A 23,738-nucleotide genomic window follows, 5' to 3' on the forward strand; every position below is an offset into this window, starting at 1 on the left:
TAATTTATTATTAAAAAAATATTATTATTTAAATTTATCTGAAAATTTTGAGTAAAAAAAAAAAATCCATGGTTAACCTTGGGCGTGGGCATCCAGTGTCCGTGGTCAAGGTGATGATATTGTCACGCACTCGTACCGTGCGGTAACGCGATTGTTCGGGACCACGTCGAAACATCATAACATCATAAACGATACATGTCGCATGCCTGTGTTTACCTCTATCTAACAAGTTTCTTTATGCCTAATATTTTAACAATTTAACCAGTTTATATTTCACATTGAACCTGCTCTGGAAATGCTAAATTCAACGAATCTACATGAAGTTGGCAAAGTCCAAGAATCGGAGAAAAATATGGAGATCAACGTTTCATGAAGCCAACCAAACGGTAGGGTCAAGGCTTGATGTAATCTCTCAGACGGGTCCTGGGGGAAGCTTAAGGGGCACATTCAACGGTCCCCAAAGATGGAGAAATTTTACTTGCAAGGTATTTGGAAAATGCTGATAGATGCTGATGGTACACCCCAGCCGTAAGCGGTGCTCAACTTGATCATTCAGTTCCAGTCTTCTCTAAAATGCAATAGTACAATTCTCAATACAAGCAAAATTAAAACAACATTCGTAGAATGAGCAACTTCACCATAGATCTATGGGACTCACCATATTATACATATGACTTACAGCTCATTCTCTTATCACCCAATTTTTGGTTCAGATATACTCCTGGTTTACATCAATAACCACAATACATTCGAATAAAAACCAGTTCACACTTATGTCAAAGCCAACTGCATTTTGGGTATCCGTCTCACATACCCCAAACACCTCGAGCTGTCGTTACTTTATTGTTTGGCCTTGAAGTTAGCTCATACAAAATCCGTGCAAAGGTATCAGAATGTCTTCCATCTGACATGAGGATCTCTGCAAAGGTACTTTCATGAGCAAGGAGCATAGCTCTGTTCTGAGGCTCAGAGACCAGGCTCTCCAATATCATTGCTGCTTTCCTGCAGACCTCAGGCACAGGATGTGGAGCCCTGACTACCTTGAAGAGTCTATCAACAGCCCTAAATCAAATTAAATATATGTAAGAACACGGTCGATGCCACTTCTTTAAGTCCTAATAGATTAAAATGGAGGCATTTACCATCGTTCACTGGCAAGCTTCAGCCGGCAATCCATATTCACTTCTGTAAGGTTATAAAGTGCTCCAACCGCAGCTGCCTGTGCATCCACCGCTGGTAGGCTCAGAAGATCAACTAGTCGCTTGTATATCTGCAGTTCAAACAGATAATATACTTCAACAGGTGTGATACCCCAAAAAATTTAGTTCGATGCATGTATATATACACCACATATGTATTGCATTATGTTGAAGAGTTACGAAATGTATAATGTTATGGAATGTATGGCAGTAGATCCACATCATATGGAACCTTAATGAACCGTAAATGAACCATAGGACCGACACAAGCACATTGCCTTTCAATGAGTTCCACCTTAAGTGAACCAGCAAGTGGTGCTTACAAGATCCCTCTAGAATCAAAAAGATTTTCTCATACACTCAGCAATTAATAAGGTTCACACATGTCAGAACTGGGTAGCAACCTGTGGTGCTGATGGAAGAAGAAATGGCTCATTGTCAGGATTTATTATCAGACGCCCCAGCAATTCAGCAGCTGCACAGTGCCACGCTTTGACCGAAGATCCCAACATTCCCATGATGGCTTGAACTGCACGTTTCTCGCTGGTTTCATACAGCCAGAATCAGAATAGGTGGACTCAGCAACAGGATATGATTGAAAAAAAAGAGGGCACCTTTGAGATAAAGCTATCTCACGTCATTTTTATATATGATTGTTTGGATGAGCTGAAAATCCGCAGATCCAGAAGTGGTGCTAAATTGACAATTGTCTCTAGTGCATTAGTTATGAGCTCCTCATCTTCTGTTCAAATAAAACAAGCAAGATGATGTCAGTGCATGATGCTTGGACAACAGCTAATACGAAGTGTTTGTGCAGCTAGGCGCTAGCATCATTAGAGCCACACAGTCCTCCCTCACTCCCCAGCTAACCAGTAAATCTTATTTCACTATTTAGGTTGCATTTTGCATCTACTTTTTTAAACATATAATTGAATCCATCAGCCACTGATCGCACATCTCGTCTCTCCCTCCACCATAGTCACAAAATTTATAAAGTTGCTTTGGTCACTTAATCCCCTATTATTTTTATCTATCTCAGGTTGAGTGGAATTTTGAAATACTGATGACCTCCATAAACCCCTCCAAGAAATTATTAGATCCTTGAGGTGCAATGAGCCCCTTATGACATACATTAGCTCAACTAGGCAAACTCATATCCTCTACTTAATCTGGCCATTAAATTACTTATCATTAAGCCCATAAGGAATGCCTAATTAGTTTGGTTCATTATTGAAATCAGTCATCAATTAAAACTTGTCAAAATTGAAGTATTTCTGTTCAAGATTGTGCACGGTGTATATTGTTGGACTCGTACAGTTTTCATTAAACAAGTAACATGGGGCTCCAATCAGAACTGATGGCCAGAAAATATCCAAGTGTTGTCAACTTAATATCTTGATCACAACCAAAATGATCTAACATGGTTACAAAACCTGTAAGGTAATGCAGTTCAGAACGTGAGCAACAAAAAGGGTATGTGTATGTACAAATATGGTATAAGCAAAAATACTAAATGGACCTTTTAAACAAAACTAGGATTGATAGGGAAAGGATTGAGATTATTCAAGGAAGCATAAAAGTTCAACTAACAAAATACAAGTGGTGGATAATAAAGTGAGATGTATGGGCATGTGCACTAAAAATCTTTGAGACTCTTAGTCAAGAGAAACAAGTAAATAAAGACCTAACTTAATGTTAATGAACATTGTAACATAAAAGCTGGAAGTGCTAAAAAGTGTCTAAATAGTAAATAGTATCCACATTATCAATTTATTATTGTTATTAAATCATCACAAACTGACTCGAGACCCTAAAATCATGTGACTAGTATGTCCTAGCATGCCCATCCCTTGCTCTTGTTATGGATGAAAACACAAATGCAGAGGGCATGTTGAAGTTTCATTTAGCTTCTCATGATAATTAGGTGATGTTTTGCTACCAATCTAAACTTTCTAATTTATATTAGCCATACAACCAAAAACACTGAATGCTATATAGCCTATATCCATCTTACGTTGTATTTTATTATGAGACTAAACATGTAGGGAAGCATTGAATCGATTGATGTCCTTGCCTTGTAATCAAAGTCGAAAATCATATGAAAGTTTGAGAGGTTCTGACAATTTGAGTGTTCATTTTATATTTTTGACTTCTGCATTTCAATCACAGCAGATTATCTGGGACTGTAGAATGTGTTCTACCTTTCTTCTTCTTCCAAACAACTTATGAAATCAAAAACCAACCTTTCACTTGCATGAAATTATGAAAGGTGTGTGACTTTTTATTATCTGACAACTGCCAAACTGCTCGATGAGGTAGATATACCATTTTCAGGAGTTCTTTACACAAAGATCATGATAATGGGAGAAATACATGCCGAGTCAAAATCCCACCAATGTCTTCCACATTAGGGCTGAGTTATTTAGGATAATCAATGCCTCTATTAGTTTCTTGGCATAATTTCACTCAACATTTATGGCATTTTGAAGACAGCCTCTCCATCATCATCCACATTTAGAGCTAGCCTAGATCAAGTTGTTACTAAGCTTTTCTGCCACTTTTTAATTATCATATCAATTTATCAGCATTTGCCATAACTGTTATTTTTTTTTTTTCACTTAACTGTCCATCCAAATTTTTATGAAGCCTTTAACAATGCCTATCAGCAAGGAACGCAATAGCTTAGCAACCCTCTGCTACAGATGCTAATCAGCTCCAGCTCATGAAAAGAATATTGACTTAGAAGAAAAGAACTTTAGCTTCTTTTTGGGTTTTATCTGTTGTATTGGGAAAGTAATCTCTTCCATAAATCTGGACAAGCAGATATCTAGAGTTTTGGTTGGAAAGATCAAAAGCAGATCAGTAGCATGGTAAGGATGTCAATGGCCAAATAATAGACCTAGTGCTATATTGCTCAGGCTGGGTCATCAGGTCGAACCTATTGGCCAATTGATCTATACAAAAAGGTGCAATAATATGCTGTTTACAGCGAAGAGTGGGACTTCTAATATCAGTTCTTAGCTTCTTCTACATGTACTACCTACTGTCAATTTGCTTGAGACCTATAGGCATAAGAAAAATTTAAAGATGGTATTTTCCCGAGTGCTAAGGAGGGCATTTTGTTTTGTTGCACAACAAAAAGTGAGGCTGTAAAACAGTAATAGAGTGAGCTGGACAGGCAGTTGATTGAAGTCAAGAATCATTCAGAATGGCTCATTGCTGCTACACCCCATTTACAAATCCTTTTGTATGGGAGCTGATATATCAAGATTTGCATTTGTAGTAAAGCCACAGTCCATAGCTCCTATCTTGATATTTCTTGCTGAAAAGAAGATTGTCTTTGATTGCATATGTACTACAATGTCCACAGATATTATGACAAGGGGTCCTAATGTTTATATTATTGCCTCAAAATGCTATTATTTTAACTCTGATACTTCAGATGCACTTTAAAATTAAACATATTTAGTAGTTACACGTCACTGATGAATGTAACCTAGCAGTTCAGCACGACCCATGCAATGAAACACTACCCTCGATACTCAGAAAAGGCCAAGGCATCTTGTTGCTGCACTTAAGTCATACCATAAACTTCAATATATTATAATAAGCCTCTGTAAATAGTATGAACATATACATCGCCATCAACAGAAAAGATGATAGAAACATGCACAATTGAAAAATGATGGGAAGAGAACAGAAAAAAGAACCTAATAAAGATCTTAACACATAAAAGCATGCAAACAAATAAGAAATCAGATATATAATAAAACATTTTTCCCACCTGTGTTGTGATCTTCTATGCATTGAAATACCGTTTCCAAGCAATGCCTATGTTGAGCCATAATAACCTCATTATCTGGCATGAAAGAGAAGTTGCGGATGATATTAGATGCAGCAACAGCACATTGTTGTTTTTCTGCTCGTCCTTCTTCATCCAGATTAAATAAGCCATCTTCATCAAACCACCATTCCACAGACCGCTGCTTTTTGCGACTAGAAGCCTCTGTATTGGATGAACCACTTCCAGGACTGCCATTAAAATATTCCAATTTTGAACTTATAAATAACTAACATGAATTAAGGGTGTCTAATGATGATATGTTAGAATGCCAGGAGAGACAATGTAACAAACCCAGCTTGGGATAAGGCATCAGTACTGCTTAATGCTTCATATTCGTTCCCAAAACCTGTCACCACAGAATTTGCTCCTAATGTTCTTACCCTTGCTGGCTTTGTAAAATCCCTAGGAAGTGCTATATCGCGCCAGTCATCAATCTGTGACATAAAATCAATTGACATGATCACATTCTCTAAATGCATTCGAAAGTGACAGGTATATTAGAGATCTATGAAGAAAATTTAAATATAACTTAAAGCTCTGGCAAAATTTTCTGATGATATTTAAACCATATACAAAGACATGAAATATGTTTAAAGTACTCAAGAAGGGAGAATTCCAAAGCATCTGTCAAAATGTAAGAACCATATGCAGGTCAGAACTGGGACGATTTATCGGGAAATTAGGCTAATCCCAGCATTTCTGTCAAAATGAGAACTACCGAGTAAAAGTCACTTTAGCTAAGGAAGCTGCTAGTAGTTGACAAATTGTCCAATACTTGTAATGGGAATTAAAGCATCCGAGTGCATGATGCAGCAAATGCATCAGGAGGAATTAAATAACACAAAAGGTTGGGTGAAATGGAGAATATAAACAAAAGATAACAGCACCTACAACTTGAAGGAGAGCATCTAGTAGTCCAGGTATCTTGGCAAGAGGTGTTGCATCTCTACGCAGGTCATCCTTCTCTTTAAAAGAGAGCAATGTCAGAGCGTTCAAAGCCCATGTCAGCTCACTCTTTAATCCACTTTGCAAAGCTAGAACAATCCTCTTATTGTTTTGATCTGAGGAGAAGTAAACAGGCACAGTAATCAACAAGCGAGTCAGAAGCTAGCATTTATTAATTCCACTTCTGCTCACTCCAAACACAGTAATCAACAAGTCAGTCAAAAGCTAACATGCATAAATTCCACTTCCGTTCAGTATAGAGGTTATTCAGCTAAATGTATAACATTACATAAAACTCACTACATATGCAGCAACGATCTCGCATATAGTAACCTGAAATATTCCAGAAATAGAGAAGAAAATGAAAGAAAAAAGGTACTGTCCCTTCAACAAGGAGACATGAGGCAAAAGTAACCAAGAAAACAAGGGAATGGTACAGTCCAACTACAAGACCCACGGTTTTCATTCAATGAAGACCAAAATAGAAGACAAGAAAAACTACAGTGTTGATATACCCTACAGTATTCGATGGTTTTTTTCCCTTCCTGTTTCCAGACAAATCAAGCCAAAAGTGTTGTAACTTAAGAAAGTGCAAACTCCAAGAGTTTGGTTAACCACTAGAAACCTATAGCCCATGTATCCATAACCACCACCAGTATGCACCATGAAGTAACCTCCAAACGTTATTAGACAAAGTTACTTCTCAGAGAATAAAAGCCTCTACACATGCCCTACTTTGTCATCCCACCTCAGCCACCTTTATTTAGTCAGCCAGCTAAAAAAAAAAAAAATTGCAGATTATAGTTATCTTGCATCTCTATTCCAGTAAAAAATTCCAAAGCAAACAATTCAAGTGCAGTTCAAGACATCCATATGAAAGAAGACAAACATTTGCAGCGATGTCTCAGTGTTGTCTTCTAAGTGACAAGTGCCCGTACATGGATTTCAGTTCCAGGAGACCCACTTTCTTCACTTCTTGCAATGACATCGAACAAAAAAAAAAAAACTGAAATAAAGTAGAACACTGCGTCCGCTTCCAAATTTAACATAATCAACGACTACGATTTTTGCCTCTAAGATTTCCAACAAACACATGAAAAAATAATGCAATCCATAATAAGATAAGTCAAATAATAATCCTCCACTCTCCTCTTCACAGTACAAAAACATCCCCAAATTACACAATGGAATCCCAAAAGCTCTGAATTTCATTCCACCTTCCAAGAGAGAGATAACAAACACTTGGAGTTAGTCGAGTCGCAATGTGTTGGAATGGAAAAAGCTCGGTAATTGCCGGTAATTATATAATTTGCTTGCAGAAAAATGTAAAGAACGGCAAGGAAAAAGATGAGCACCAAAAAAAAAAAAAAATCAACACCCAGCTCTCCCATTCGAACAACAAAAGAGGGGAGATTAGAAAGAGAGAAGGAAGGAAGATGCATGGAGCGGCTGACCGGCGAAGGAGGCCGGGACTTGGATAGAAGGACCGAGGAGTGACGCTGGAGCAGCTGAATCACCACCGGCCAAGGCGGAAGAAGCGGCGCTTCCGGTGGTGCTTCCAAACGGGCGGCCGCGCTTCGCTGGCGTAGGGGTGGAGCCCCCAGCCTTACCGAGTTCCCGTTTCTGCATCTCTCCGCCCTCTCCTCCGACCTCGAGGAGTTTGATTTGGGGGAGTATGGACCGGAAAGGGCGCCTCTAGGGCTTCAGTGGATGGGTTGGGTATGAATCAGATGCGGTACGCATCGTAGTCCAATATAAACCGGTTTATTTGTATCCGAACCGAGTATTTATAAGCGAGGTGCGGTTTGGGTCTGAGCGGGGCGTCGAGAGTTGACAGCTTCGCGCGCTGACGGTGACCGGTGGGCCACGCGTGAGATCCCCGATCAGTGCCGGCCGGTTGCGTGACTGCGCTGGCGAGCCAAACATTTTCCCTGACTTTTGACTTTGCAACCAAAAATTTTACCTATTTTCATCTTAGATAATGGCGTAGATTTTGAAGGTCTCCGAACGATTTTACCGATCTAATTAAACTTGTGTGTCGCTTAACTCGATCTTTGGACCCGAGGATAAATTTGTTTAAAATTTTCTAAATGCATATATTCGGCAATTAAATAAATCCGATCTTTTCCAGCGAGATGAATATTAGATATTTTTTTAGAACTTTATTTAATGAATCAGTTTTTAGCAAATGTGAATAAATAAAAATTATATGGATGAAATGATAGAAGAAACGTAGCGAGGGGTCGTGGACAAGGATGAATGATGATGACCCTTATCAAGTGATTAAATGATTCTTTATGAATATAATGAGTCTAGTCACCGGCTATACTTCATAATATGTATGAAAATAGTAAATTATTACTGTTCGATAAGATTAATATTTAAAAAAAATAAATATTGATGATTTCATTGGTTGTTAAACACATCAAAAAGAAATTCCAACAAATGGTATGTAAGAGGTTTTTTTATAGTTCTCTAGCTATTAGTTAATTAAGAGTCTTGCTCACATCAATTTTTTAATGAAACTTAATACCATAAATATGATAGATAAATGTTTGATAAAGTTTCAAAAAACTATTATTGCTCAAGTCAAATATCATCAAGAGCTGCATCTTCTATAATTTAAAATTTTAATTAATGCTATCATCGAGTTGGTTTCACTTAATAATATATTTACTTCTATTTAGCTTTAAAATACACCAATATCGCCATCAAAACTATTGTAAATCAAGATAATGAAAACAAAGAAATCACAATATAATTTGACAAAAATTTATCATTTACTAAATATAATTATATATTTTATATGAACATATCCATGAGCATGGACATATTATATATTTATTTTATGAATAAAAAATTTCAAATACAGTATTAATATACGATTCAAAGAAAGCCATGGATTCAAAACCAAAAAGAAAAAAAAACCATCGGAAATTAGGAAAGAATTAGAACACTTAAATGAATCAATAACAAAAATAAAAAAATATTGATATATTTAATTATTCTCATCCAAAATAATTATATGAATAATAAATATTTTCAAAAAATTGATAAATTTTTAAAAAATTATATATATATATATATATATATATATATTTTTTTTTTTTTTTTTTTTTTGAGATCCATGGAAGAGGTCTCACCGTCCGTGAGACAAGCAAAAATTTTTAAGCTTTTGAAATTTGAACCCTCAATTTTATCTAAATAAAATCCAAAATAGATATTTGAGACCAAAATGTCAAAGGGTGGTGGCCACCTAGCTACTTTCGTGTTGCAAAATGGTACTATATTAATACAATGTCTAATTGGGATTTGTATATAATTCATTCTCCCTACAAGGAGTATGTTACGTGTAATATGGGGGCCTATTTTCTTGTATCACTGAGTAATTTGAGAGATTTTTAATTTCCCCGCTCGTTGCTTGTTACTTTTCATTACAAAGAACGTAACGGCTGTTAATTCCACCGTAACATATGTGAAACAACGGTGACAGCGGGGATCGGCGATATCGAAATCTCGGGACAGACTCGTAATTTCATGTGGTTCCCACTTCGTTCTCCGCTCCCCCACGCTCCCTCAGCCTCCCTCTCTCCCTTCAATCTCACGTCTCCCTGTAACTTTTCACCGGCCAAAAGCTTTCAAATCCCTCACGAGCTCCACAGCAACTCTTAATTCTTCACAGATCATCAGTCCGTTCTTCCCTTGACCTCTTTCTTCTGAGAAATCCCACACAAATCGCCTCCGAGATTCACTTCTTTATCCTCATAAACCACCGAAATCTTGCCGAATTCGGAAAGAAACCCCGCAAATTTCAGTAAGATTCGACGTCCTACCCGTCCAATTCTTGAAACAAAACCCCAATTCGATCCATGATGTTTCTTTTGGTAGAACAACAGTACAGCTAATATTTTCTTGTTCTCTCTTGCGATTAAAGGCGCGGGACTTGGATCTGTAATCGACGATGTCGTCCTTCGAGGAGGAGGAGGCATTCGAGCACACGCTGTTGGTGGTGAGGGAGGTGTCGGTGTACAAGATCCCGCCCCGGAGCACGAGCGGCGGGTACAAGTGCGGTGAGTGGCTCCAGTCCGACAGGATCTGGTCGGGCCGCCTCCGGGTGGTGTCTTGCCGGGAGCGCTGCGAGATCCGACTTGAGGATCCCAACTCCGGCGAGCTCTTTGCCGCCTGCTTCGTCCACCCCGGCCAGCGGGAGAGCTCGGTCGAGACCGTGCTCGACTCCTCCCGCTACTTCGTGCTCAAGATCGAGGATGGGCAGGGCAAGCACGCGTTCATCGGCCTCGGTTTCAATGAGCGCAACGAGGCATTCGATTTCAATGTGGCGCTGTCTGACCACGAGAAGTATGTTAGGAGGGAGCATGAGAGGGAGACGGGCGAGGAGAGCGAGGAAAGCCACATTGATATCCATCCTGCAGTGAATCATCGGCTAAAGGTATTTAAGTAGAATTGGTTATATATTCATCGGGCATTACTATATTGGTCTTTAATCTTCTTGATCTGTAGCTTATTGATAAGTGGCAGCAATGTTTGTTCTCTGTCTCAGTGTTTGCCCCGATTCTCTTGTTGCTTTATTGTCATAAACTGCGCGTTGAGCTTTTCAAGTATTTATTTTTACAATAGAACCATAAGTATATTCATGGTGTGTTAAATTTAATAAGAGAAATACTGCATGATCATTACTTTGATGATGTATTTGACATAACTATCTTGCTTTAGCAGATTAATTTGCATGGTGGATAGTAACTATAGGTCAGATTGTTTATCCTTATTGTTGTTCATAGTCTGTGTGAGAGAACAAATTTTTTGTGGTTTGGTGGTATTCGAAGTCAGGTCATAGGATTTTAGCTTTGTGGTTCACTTTGTGTCACATTAATACTTGTTGTTAATGATTCTTGTTGATCTGCAGTCTGTTTAGTTTCCTTAGTACTAGGTTATGTTAAGGATTGAATTCAGCTGCACCAATGTACTGACCTTATCAAGATTTTTAGCCTTCTATTCCTTTTAATGATATGATGATTGTGCTCACCAGATAGTCACATGGCGGTTTCTTCATCATCTTTACTTCATTAATTTGCTTGTAGTTGTATGCCATGTTCTGAAATCGATTATATAGATGGTAGGTAGTCATTGAATGTACACAATTTTATATTTTTTGTCCTCTCTTAATTTGTTTTCAAGAAGCACATTCCTGCTAGCATCTCTCTCTGCTCTAGCCCTCACTAAAGCCATACTATAATAGGAAGACCGAGTGTCATGCCTCAAATTGAGGTTATTGACTAAAATTGATGGCACATAGCATGCTATCAATGTTACCATCATCCTGATCTCCACCTAGATGGTTATCTTCTGAGTTAATTTTGTCCTAATTCACTATAATTTAAAGTTGTACCTCCTGTAAGTTTTTCTCTGCAAACATATGGGGCTAGTTTGGTTTTCCTTGTAAATCGAGTTAGGTTTCTTTGTGTGTGTACACACACACACACATTGTTTCTTCTTTTTGTTCCTCCAAATAATCTCCCCATCTTTCCTTATGTTGTTGTCAATGGAATTTTGAAACATTTCAAATTTTGTTCCATTCCATTGGAATGATGCTCTTTATCTAATTATCCCTTATCTTTTGATCTGCTTAGACTTATTTCGCCTCACTTTTATTATTTGTTCTCACTTTTTGGCCTTTTTGAGTATCTGAAGGTTCCTTTGTCCACCTTGTTCACAAATTGCACTACTGTCATTCAACATTTTTATTTGCATGCTTTGATTTGAACTCATGTCTGGCCCATCTAACAATATTGCATCTCACAACTGTCTCTGTGTCATATCCTGTCAACATTCTAGTGGATATCTTTGGATTATTGGTTTGTTAATATTTAGACTCGTCATACCATGCCTGACATGGCGAACCATCTTATCATCTCTAATTTGAAGATCCTCTCCACTTCAAACTCTACTTTTATTTGACTGATATCAATTATTGAGTTTGCTTGTATTTGATGAAGCCAATGGGGCCATCCTTCATTTGGACATCAACTTTTAGATAGCCATCAACCATGAACTTATCTAGATATATGTGCTCTTGAATCAAGCTCATATGCATCAAGTTTTTTGTGACTTCTAGGATGCTTAGTAGGCAAACCAAATTGATCAATAAGTCTTTCATTTTGATGTATAATGTGCAAGCTGCAAGCTATAGGCCAGATACCTGCTCTGTTCAACTGGTATAGTGTGAGCATTTTAGGAATAAAAGGTAGCTTAAATTGTTCTTAATACCACTTAAGCCTTGAGCTAAAGCCACTAAGGAGACAGAGTGCTTCAACAAGTGTCCCTACCTCAAGTTTGCCATATAATGTCATGCTTCCACATCTGGCTTTGATACTGTGTTGGCTGCTGCTCCGTGCTCATGTTCTAGTTTTTGGATGTCCTTTTCAACATCCATAGGGTGCCTTTACTTTAAATACCTGGGTATTGTAACGAAACTTGCAGGACATGGATAGAGAATCACCCTCGCACTTGGAAGTTCACCATCTTTCTTGCTCTTAACACTATCTGCTAAGCTCTAGTTCTATACAGCTCACCTTTTGCTAGTATCATGAGCATTTTAAAGGGGCCATTACTTAGTTATGGTCCCGGCAATCCAGGATCTTGGGAAGGGTAGACTGGGAACAAACCTAACCTTTGACATTTTTTGTACAAAATGGCTGTCCCAGGACTCGAATCTGTACCATTGCATTTGTCAAATCAAGCCTCTTTCCATTGCACCAAGCAATGACCCCTAAAACAACACAAAATAAAACCCTTGATATGTCTCTAGTGGCTCTTATGATGATTCTTTTGCATGCCTACTGCTTATTTTAATGTCTCCTTGTCCTCCTACCTGCTGAATTTCAAGGTCATTTTTCATGCCCCAAGATTTATGACTTACCAATTTTTGTATGTTATGTTCTTGTATTACATTGATGGATCCACTCTTCCAGTAAGTATTTCTTGCCTATTTTTTGGCCGGGATCCATCACATTCTCTTCACATCTTGGTGGCTTCTTTGTACTTCCTCGTGCTTTGTAATAATGGTTTAAACATTGATACTATCCATGACCCGTTTATGGTACTTTACGGTTACTAGCTGGTACATTTGCAGGTATATTGTGAATAGATTTGGATGCTGTAACAAAATAAATATGAATTAAACAATAAAAAACAGATGAAAATTGAAATGCAAACATAGCCAGAGGTATTAAACCTTATGTCTGGTTTTTCTTTCTTTTATAAGTCGGTTACCCAGCAACATGCAAGTCTAGTGTCACATCATCACTAATATAAGAATTCTCCAGACATCCTTCTTTTCCACCCTTTTTCTTCTTCTATTTTTTTCTCTTTATCAGGTTTTCATTGTGATATAAGAAACCTATATATTTCTCCAAAAGTCATGTACAACTTCTAATATTGCATTAAACTCAAATGGGGTACTTAGATGAGTCTTAAAGTGCTTAAGTAAACCCACATAAGCTTGAATATTGGCTCGAACTAGTTGATACTACTGGTTCACTGGTCAGCCAACTGGTTCTGGCTGGTAAAGATTGGTTGTCCTTGTACATTACAAAAAAGAAAGATTGCTTGTCCTCACAAACTGGCCAAATACTAGTTAACAAGAAAGTACTGGTTCTATTAATCAATGTGGGTACAAGCCAGCTATTATGAACCAATAATGTTGGATATTTGAATATTGCAATAAACTCAAATGGGGCACTTAGATGAGTCTTAAAGTGCTTAAGAAACCCACATGAGCTTGAATATTGGCTCGAACTAGTTGATACTACTGGTTCACTGGTTACCTCAACTGGTTCTGGCTGGTAAAGATTAGTTGTCCTTGTACATTACAGAAAAGAATGATTGATTGTCCTCATGAACTAGCCAAATACTAGTTAACAAGAACGTACCAGTTCTATTAGTCAATAGTGGTACAAGCCAACTATTATGAACCAATAATGTTAGATATTTGATTCTCTATCTCTCTCATGTCTCTTCTTTACTTATGAACTTGGTGTGTGTTAGCTAGCTTACCTTAACCAGGCAAGCTTGTCTTAACTATTCATGGTTACTCTTATTTTTGTTTAGCTAGCTTGTTCATTCTATTAGGTTGAGTGTCAATCAAACTCTTCTTATATAGATGTTGGATGTATGCTCTAGAAGTCAATCTTGGCTGACACATTTCATATCTCTAAGACATGATTTTATACTTATTGGGCAATTATATTACCATTCATATCTATGTGTCCATAAATCATCCAAAAGATTAACAAGATAATGACATATATTCTCAAAGAGTTGAGAATTTGAGGCATATGTCATTGATGGTTGATTCCTAAATTGCTTCTGATCATAGGATCATCATGGGGATAGTGATTGATTCGGATAGATCAGTGCACGGATCGCTTCCTTCGGACAGATGGATCTCGAGTCTGCAGTGTAAAGATACTAGAGCGAGAGTACAGGTGGTTGTTAGAGAACAACTAGCACTGAGCGTGACCAACACGAGAAGTCACATGGACGTCTGCTCACTCGTTAATGATTTTCTCGATGCTGCAGTTGTATGACTGGTATTTTGATCTGAGATGACACTACTGCTCGCAGTGAGGCTGTTGGAGTTTGACTAACACATCAACATGGGTCTCAAGAAGTCTTTGTAGTGGATGTTGGCGACAGTTGGTCCACTGTAGGAGTGGGGTGTGCATCAAGATGGGATCTATCGACCCTAACAGAAGAGAGTAGTCCTATGGACCTGCCATCTAGTCGGGACTCATGATAGAGGGACTGAATCACACGTTAACTACACCTAGAGATTCATTTCAGTTCTACTGGGTTGCCACTACATACTGCTAGGTGTCACTAGTGAATTGTAAGAGCTCACTAGGGTTGTTTTGGATCGACAATCCTTATTGAGTTAAAGTGAAATTATTTCGATCCATTGAAAAGAGTTTCAATGATACGATGATAGAGATCATTGTATGTCTCACTATTAGATAGAATTGAATCTATGAGGTCACACAACAAAGAGATTAAACCTGAAATAAGTAATTGAGCTTATGAAGTGTCAATTGGATTTAGAGAAATCCATTGGGTTCATGGTAACCTTGCTAGCACATGGTTGGACCCAATTTCTCTTTTCATTGGGATTACTTATTTGATAAGTTAATTCTAACTTAATTACCTGCTAATAACTTACATGAATAAGATTAATGAGACTTCAATTATTGGGTGTCTAAGGTTATGGATTACATAAATTAAGGGTGCAAGTCCCTTATGAATCTCCTTGATAATTATTATGGGGCGCCACCTTGATCTGGTCAATTTGGGCGTGTCCATTGATTAGAGGGCCTTTTGTTTTCATATGGGGCATCTCTTGGGTATATTTTGAGGTGTCTAATTATGGGTGCAAAGGCTCCAATTGTTGGCGCCTAATAGGCTTCCTAATGTAAGTTGGATAACTTAAGTTAATAGGAATCCTAATGCAAGTAGGATTTGTATTATGATATTGAATAGGATTCAATCCTTATGCCTATTTAAAAGGACCTTTCCTAAGGTCCCTAGAGAATCCAAACTAGCAGCCCCTCACACCCAAAAGCTCTCCCCACGCCCTCTCTTCCTCCTTTTTTCTCTTCTCTTGGGCGTTCTACACGCTCTTCCCTGCGGATGCGCATCCCAAGATGTTCCATGCCCAGAGGAGTTTGAGTGCCTCTTCCTTGTTGGTTTCTAGCATCTGGTAGCAGCACATAGCAAGGAGAAACTCTAGAGAAGAGGAGAAGAAGAAGATCAAAGAGAAAGATCAAGTGTTGATCGCAATTCAGGCTTCGTTCAGATTCAGCAGGCTGAATTTTGGAGATTCAAAATTCATATTATAGAGGACTGTTCCAGACTAATCCCGAGTAAATACTCGTAGAGGTCGGATACTTGTGCGGCTAACAGAGAGCTTCGTCTTTTTCAGATCCAGATTCGAAGAAAGGGATTGCGAAACAGGTATGTGATTTGATCACAATCTAAATTTCAGCATATATCAATTTCAGCATATGAAATAGATCCATGTGGCTTTATATTTTTATGCATGCAAAATTCAGATTAAAATTGTTTTAATCTTATTCTCCGCTGCGGTGTTTAGAAAATTAAATTTTAAAACACATATGCATGCTTCAAACCCCGAATCCCAACAATAGGTTCCTTTAGTGAATGTTGTTTTTCTTCTGAGTGTGTTTTTTTCCTTTTCTACAATTTTACTTATTTATTGGCTGAAAAGAAATATCAAAGAAGATTAAAATGAAAAAGAGATATGGTATAAAAGTATTTTGGGAATGTGGGATGCACTATATCATATATTTGGTTTATGTGGATGTGTGTGTGTGTGTGTGTGTGTAGAGAGATAGAGAGAGATAAGGCCACAATCAATCAATATAATCAGAGCCCAAATCTGTTAGTTAAGAGTACATGGTGGGCCATCTAACCTGAGGACCTATATTGTTATATTCTACCATATATGATTATAAATCAGGAAAAAAAAAAGTTTTATGTGTGTGTGTGTGTGTAGAGAGAGAGAGAAGGCCACAATCTATCAATATAATCAGAGCCAAATCTGTTAGTTAAGAGTACATGGTGGGCCATCTAACCTGAGGACCTATATTGTTATATTCTACCATATATGATTAGAAATCAGAAAAAAAAAAAAGTTTTATGTTCTGTTACCCAAGAATTAAATAGAGCAAGGTTTGAAGATTCAGCTTGCTTTCAGTTTGGTTAGGTCTGTGGTAGTTGTAGCAATTTTGGAAGTTTTGCTCCAAGTGTTTCAAAAAAAAAAAAAATTTCAAAAAAAAAAAAAGACCCAAAAAAGTGATTGCATAACATTTTAGAGATTTGTGCTATATAGGCCCTTTATTTGTGTAATTTTGACAGCCTCGAGTTGAAAACTTTTGTATTGCATATAAGTGAAATTCATGAAATATGTTGATATTTTTTACTTTTATATATATATATATATATATATATATATATATATTACTTATTAAATTCAAGCTGTTAGAAAATTTATTTTATTTTGCACTTGTTTTGCTTTTTAGTGCTTAGCACATTCCAATATTTTTGCCTTTTATTGGTAGAACTCATAATTGAATTTAGTCATTTCTTTATCATATATTTGAGGTTAGGAGGTTATTTGGTCAAGTGTTTGTAGCTATGAAATATTATATTTTGCAGAATACATGTAACTCTTGTAAATTGATTGTATTTAATTGTTCATTTTAGATTTGTAAAATCAACACATCAAGGGTTATTTTTAATATCTATTCCCTAAGTCAACTCAATAAAAAACTATTGAGAAATGGAAGTACATTGTCACGTACTTAAACAAATAAGAAATGGTCATACTATGATAGCAAGCACCAAGACAATGATTTAAAAAGCATCTATGCCTAGTTTGATCTGTTCCAGCTGAAACCTACTCACCAGAATAGAGTGACATTGGTCATACCTGAACCTGGGCCCAGTTTCCTTTCAACTTTGGTCAAAAAGGATAGGTTTCAACCAAACCTTGAAACATTGGATTGAACATAATGGGTGGTAGAGTTGTGGTGCTAGTTTTTGGTGAATATACAATCAGTGTTGTCAAAGGTGCATCCAAGGCTCAAGGCGCATCAAGGCACCACCTTCATGCTTTGCATGCCTTAAGGCAAGGCGACTTCATTAAGGCACTTAAAAAACACGCCATATCTGCACATAGTGAAAAAGCCCAAGCATGGAAAAGCATGCTTTTGCTATATTTAATCCATACAATCCATTATATCACATTGATTGAGATTTTGGGGATCAAGTGGCCAAAAGAGAGTCAGGGAAAAAAAATCTATCATGGAAAAGAGATAGAAGCAGACAGATATAGGGTTTTGGGCAGGGCACCTGGCATTCTTCTTCCATCATCTTCTTCTTCTTCTTCTCATCTTCCTTTTCTTCTCTCCCTTTTTTTTTCCCTTTGGAATATGGCCTGGACTTTGTCCATCAGAAACAGGGCATGGAACTGACCAGGCTGCTGCTGCTGCTGCATTTCTGCCATCAGATAGAAAATCGAACACATCACCTCTGTTTTTCTTCTTCTTATTGTTCCTGTTCTTCTTCTTCTTCTTCTATTTCCATCAGAAATAGATCTTCTAATAATAAATGTTTGTTACTTTTTAGTTAGATCGATATGCTTTGTATTAGAAATTTGAATCCTAATGCATTTTATATGCTTAGTTGTGTTGATATATTGATTTCATTTTTAACCATGTTAGTATTTTTATATTTATGCCTCACCTTACCAAGGCACGCATCTTGTTTTGCATCTTGCACCTAAGCGTCAAGAGCTTGGCATCTTTGTGCACCTTGAGCCTTTGACAACTTTGTATGCAAGTTAATGATCCATGTCATTGATTATGACCTTTGCATCTTAGGATGCTATTTGGGATTAGCTTCGTGTCTATAAAGCATGGACATGAATGCAACATGAGAGGAATGTGCCCTTGTAGCAAATTGCGGAAAATAGGATGTGATATGGCTAGGAAATGACAACTTATCTGTATATACATACGAAGTCATTCATAAAGCATGATGGTTATTGTGATAATATAGTATATGGTTAGGTCAACCTTGAATTGGATAGATGTATGGATCAAAGTGCGGCTCAGCATGCACAATAAGACATGATGCATGTTGTGCGAGTGCCTTAGCAGCATTCAACATTTAAAACATATTGACTACATCCTAGTGCTTGACATGCAATTTTCTGAGTGCATGAAAAGGAAGGGGCAAGTACAACATGGTACGATGCCTGTGCCAAGCTACCATGCTGTTAGGATGTGATGCCTCAGCCCATGGTCCATACTCCATTATCCATATAGTAACATCAACATCCACAAATTCTCTGTAAATGGTCAGTATTCAAAACATATTGGTTACAGCTGTGCATGCAGTGTGAAGTATGTGTATTCTAATTTGTTTTCCTTATTTATCATCCAGTCCTTTTAAGAACCAGCTTCGGTATCATTACAAGCTTTTGAAATCCATTGTTATAAGTTCCATCTCTGTTGCCGTCTGTTCTTGCTCTCGTTCGTCTTAGTTTCAAGCATAACTCCATATATGGGCCTCCTTTGATCTTTGTTGCAGTTGCATACCACCTCTTTTAGTTCTCCATTACTTTTTCGTCACATTGGTCCAACTCCTGTGCCACCTTCAATATGTTTTCCCCTAATCATTTCATATGATGTTACCCTAGATTTGCATTTATTTGAATGGCTTATTTGCTTGTGCTTTTAAGCTTCATAGACTCTATGTCTTGCCCAAGTGTCTACCAATCAGAAAACTGGCTTAGCCATCCATACCTTATTTATTTTAGCATCGATGTAGTTGAATTATTTTGGCATATGTTTATGGGAACCACCCACTGCATGAGGCTCCTGCCATTGTGGGGTTTAGGAAGGGTCAGATGTCTGCAGCCTTACTCCTGCATGTTAAGATGCTGTGTCTGTGCTTCAAACCATGATCTTCGGGTCACAGTAGAGCAACCTTATTGCTGCGCAAAGGCTCACCCTCTCCCATTCTATGATGAAATGTTTTTTAATATCTTGCAATAAGCATTTAAAATAAGATTGTTGCATCCAGCAGCCCCAAAAGAAGTTGCCTTCTGAATAGTATCTTATGAAACTAATATTCGAACTTTATCATAAACATAAAGATGCTTCTGTTTTTGTGACTTCTGCTGGTTCTTTAAGCATGCATCCTTATTTTTGTTTATTGAATTCTATTTTTGTTAATGGTATCTTAGTTGTGATTGCAAGTAATGTATGACTGTTTTCAGTACCAAAACCATGCTCCCAGTAATCATGATATCGTAGCTCCCCTTTCATTCATCTCCTTCTGTTTAACAAAACCATGGAGTTGGTTTTGTACTGTCCTTGCAGTAGAATGCCTATAACCTTAGCTGTTTCCTGTATTTCTGGTTTTATGATACTTTTCTTCCCCCTCACTTGAGGGATTTTAACTTTAGGAAGGAGAAACCATCCGTATAAATGTGAAGAACAAGCCATCTAGTGGAAGTGGCATGCTTTCAGCTGCTGGCCTATTGGGAGGGGCTTCTGGCAAACAAAAGGCAAGCACACTTCTTGCACCACCGCCTGGTGCAGCTGGAAAGATCAGGTCTCCTCTTCCACCCCCACCTAATGACCCTGCAGTTGCCAGGATGACAGGTGGCAGTGCTGGACTTACGGCTCCCAAAGATTCAGCAAGGCATCCTGCTGATCCTTTTGCAGATCTTTCCGCAATTGAGGTATGCTTCTAGCCTCTGCATATATATGTAAGTTTTTCTGTTTGTTCATTTCTGCATTGATGGGCCAGCATTCACACCTGTGACAGTGGTGGAGTGCACATGAAACTGAACTGTATCTTGTGATGAAGTAATAATGCGCAACTATATTTTGTTAGGTAGTAGTTGGATGTTTGGACGTGAAAGACCAAGTCCCATTTGGTTTTGACACATATTTGCATTAGCATGCATTCTTTACCAAAGCTGGTTTATAGAACCTTCACTGGTTAACAGATCTTGGAATACCTCTGGACTTGGCTTCCTGATAACTCAATTATTCTCTTCTCCACCCCTGCAGATTGGTGTTTGCTTGACTACTTTGTTGTGCAAACTAGTCTTTCAAGATAATTTGTTTAATGTAACTGGAATGTTCCAAGTGAACATCCTTTGACATCACCTCTGGTGGTTTTTTGACAAATCTATGGCTTCATTACATTGTTTGTTGACTCATCCGTTATGTTTCAAAGTTTTTCTGTTCTCATACTTGCGATTCTATCATTTTGGATTTGCAGAGAAGCCTACCCTCAAGTGGGTCTGGATCAGCAAAGAGCACTGCATCTGGTTGGGCAGCATTTTGAGTTCGCAGGAGTATTCATTACACACAGTCTTCCATCAACTGAGAGAGAAGACATGTTGCGAGGGAACAGAGTGCAAGTGCTTCTTCTTCCTTTGTTTTTTTTTTTTGTCGGGGAAAAGAAACAGATGGTATATGGGTGGAATTGCATTCCTCAATATACTCAAATAATTTTTATAAAATATGTTACTTTTTTGAAGTGACAGGAATTGGAAACTAAAGATATATGATGTAAATAATTTTCCTGACCATGAAAACATGTCTTGTTTATGTCCATGTGAACAGTGACTTACCTCGGTAAGACATTACTTTGTCGAAGTCAGTTTATACTGGTTTGGATTTGCCAGAACTGATTTTCCACCATTATTATAATTGAAAAACCTCATTAGATCATGCAACATGTTATCCTCATAGTTTAGATTTCTTTTCTTTTCTTTTCTTTTTCTTTCTTTCTTTGTTTTTTTTCCTTTTTTCTCTGTGAAGAGTTCAGTTTTATTTATTAGTTGGCTCTTGCAATATGGTTAAAAAACCATTTGTTTCAAAATGCCAGCATATACGCATGCAATGAAATTTTTTTTTTTTTTTGGGTACAAACGGGTGTTCATTCTAGTCTAGTGCAAGTACAGTCCAAAAAATCAAAAAATAAGATATCCTTTAGAGCTCGAGGGCGGATGTCGACATAGCGCCATATCCAGTTGTCAGAATGCTAAGCAACAAAAGAAGTCATCCTAGCCGCTGCATTATTGGCCTTCCTGAACACATGGTGACTAGAGACCTTAATGCAGTGACTAAGGACCCTTCAAATGTCATTCAAGAGCAGATAGGCATCGTGGTACCTGACCCTCTCTCGAATTCAGTTGATGACGGTCGTTGAATCACCCTCGATGATGACTCTCTATGTTCGCAACTCCTGGATCGCACAGATAACTCCAGCCCATGCAATACGGAGCTCAGCATCGAGAACGGACGGCTCAAAAAATGGTGAACCCCTTGTGGCAAGCATCTTCGAATCAGGGTCTCGAATAACGTAACCCAAACTATCGTGATCATTTCTGATACTGTTATCGAAGTTAATCTTGACAAACTTGGAGGGTGGGGGCTCTCAAGAAATGAAAAGGATTCTCCGAGATGCTGCAAGCACAGTCGGAGAGCTCCAGGAACTAGAAATAGCCAAGGTTAAACTAGCAGAGTCGAAATGGCTGTTCTCCATGGCTAAGCAGTAAGCTCTCTCTAAAACGTGCCTGGTAGAAACAACCTCAACCTTAAAGACGAGGCTATTCTTAGACAGTCAAATTTGATAGACAATGTACACCAATCGACAGGCTCCGAATGGCCCCTCACCCGCACTCCGACGGATAGCATCCAGAAAGGGAGGGAGCCAAGTGCCGCTACTCGCTCCCCATGGCTGGCCACCCGTCATCCTCCAAATAAGATCAGCTCTTGAGCAGCGAAGGAGTGCATGCTCTGTGGACTCCTCCAAGCCGCAAACCGGGCAAGTGGTCGAACCTCCATACCTCTGTCTTTGAGAAGAGTGCGCATCGGAAGTCTGGTCCTAAGCGACCTTCTAGAGGAATAGTCTAACCCTGGAATGAGCATCCACTCTTCAAATCCACACCACATCAATCCTCCTCACTGACATAGGTTCGTGCATGTCAACTAGGTCTCGAGTAGGCACCCTTGGGCAGCACGATTACCCCCACACCCTCATGTCATGGCTCCGGTAGACAAGAATCAAAGTGGCAAGGATCATATTAGCAACCTACCCTCCAAAGGACGGGTGACCATCTGCATCCTCTAGCTTCTGCCATCATCAGTGATAAAGTCGTAGACCCGCAAGCAATCGTCCACCTCAATGCTGACATAGGTCGGTCAATGAGAGAGAGGTACACTAGAAATCCAAGCATCCTGGCTCACGCTGACCGAAGTATCGTCGCCAATCAGCCATCTGATCTGGGCCGCAACATCAGGGGCACGAGCACAAATCTCTCTCCATACAAAGGAGCAGCCGCACTCACTCTGGATTTGAGACCTCTGGCTCCGGCTGCCGTAACGAGCCCTCATCACACGACTCCACAGATAATCAGGCTGGGTGAGGAATCTAGCCTCATGTTTGGAGATTATGGCCTCCCTCTTAACCAGCAGAGATTGGATTTTAAGGTCCCCATCTCGAATCAGCTGGCAAACCACATCCCAAAAAAGTAAATGAACACCTTGGCCCTCCTATCGGCTGCTCCATAGGAATTTTCGGAATTACTGCTCCAGATTCCTAAGAAAAGAGCATGGCACCACAGTATTTGTCAAGAAGTAGATTGGGATGGAGCACAGCACCGATCTCACCAGGATCATCCTGCCCATCATAGAAAGAGCGTTGGCCTGCCAGTCGTCAAAGCGCTTACGGACCCTCTGCTCTATGGGCCTGCACTCAGCCCTCCGGAGTCTCCATCCTATGATGGGAATCCCAAGATAGGTAAGGGGTCCTGTCTGCTCAAGGATCCCCAATCTATCCTCATGCAATGATTTTAAGAGTGGAATCGAGTGATAAATTTTGAAGGTCGGATTGAATCAGGTTGACCCATAGATTGAATCATAGAAGATAAGATTTTATTTCTGAAAATAATTTAAAAATATAAGAAAATGAGGAAAAAAAGGTTGAAACTTCGATGATGAAAATAAAATATTCTTGTATGTAAACATAACTAGTCTATCATAAACCATATAAAGCATGCTGAATGAAACAAGAGGGTGTTTGGTTGGGGGAGTTGGTATCTGGAAAGAGAATGGATGACTCTCATTCCA

At 38.6% G+C, this 23,738-nt stretch overlaps 2 protein-coding genes across 2 annotated transcripts; one reads left to right on the forward strand and one right to left on the reverse strand.

Annotated features, from left to right (window-relative positions):
* Positions 1-529: 529 nt before the first annotated feature.
* LOC105054471 (armadillo repeat-containing protein LFR) lies at positions 530-7,725 on the reverse strand. Its single transcript, XM_010935989.4, has 8 exons — positions 7,443-7,725; positions 5,935-6,104; positions 5,335-5,477; positions 4,984-5,231; positions 1,836-1,941; positions 1,604-1,742; positions 1,143-1,270; positions 530-1,062 (listed from the first exon to the last, which is right to left on the reverse strand). The coding sequence occupies exons 1-8, from the start codon at positions 7,615-7,617 to the stop codon at positions 807-809; spliced, it is 1,365 nt and encodes a 454-aa protein (XP_010934291.1). The 5' UTR covers positions 7,618-7,725; the 3' UTR covers positions 530-806.
* Positions 7,726-9,550: 1,825 nt separating this feature from the next.
* Positions 9,551-21,291, forward strand: LOC105054472 (uncharacterized protein At1g03900). Its single transcript, XM_010935990.4, has 4 exons — positions 9,551-9,802; positions 9,923-10,435; positions 20,054-20,332; positions 20,881-21,291. Exons 2-4 carry the CDS (start codon positions 9,950-9,952, stop codon positions 20,944-20,946), a joined length of 831 nt encoding a protein of 276 aa, XP_010934292.1. The 5' UTR covers positions 9,551-9,802; positions 9,923-9,949; the 3' UTR covers positions 20,947-21,291.
* The last annotated feature ends 2,447 nt before the right edge of the window (positions 21,292-23,738 follow it).

This window comes from Elaeis guineensis, chromosome 11 (genome assembly GCF_000442705.2).
Source record: "Elaeis guineensis isolate ETL-2024a chromosome 11, EG11, whole genome shotgun sequence".
Taxonomy (NCBI): Eukaryota; Viridiplantae; Streptophyta; class Magnoliopsida; order Arecales; family Arecaceae; genus Elaeis; species Elaeis guineensis.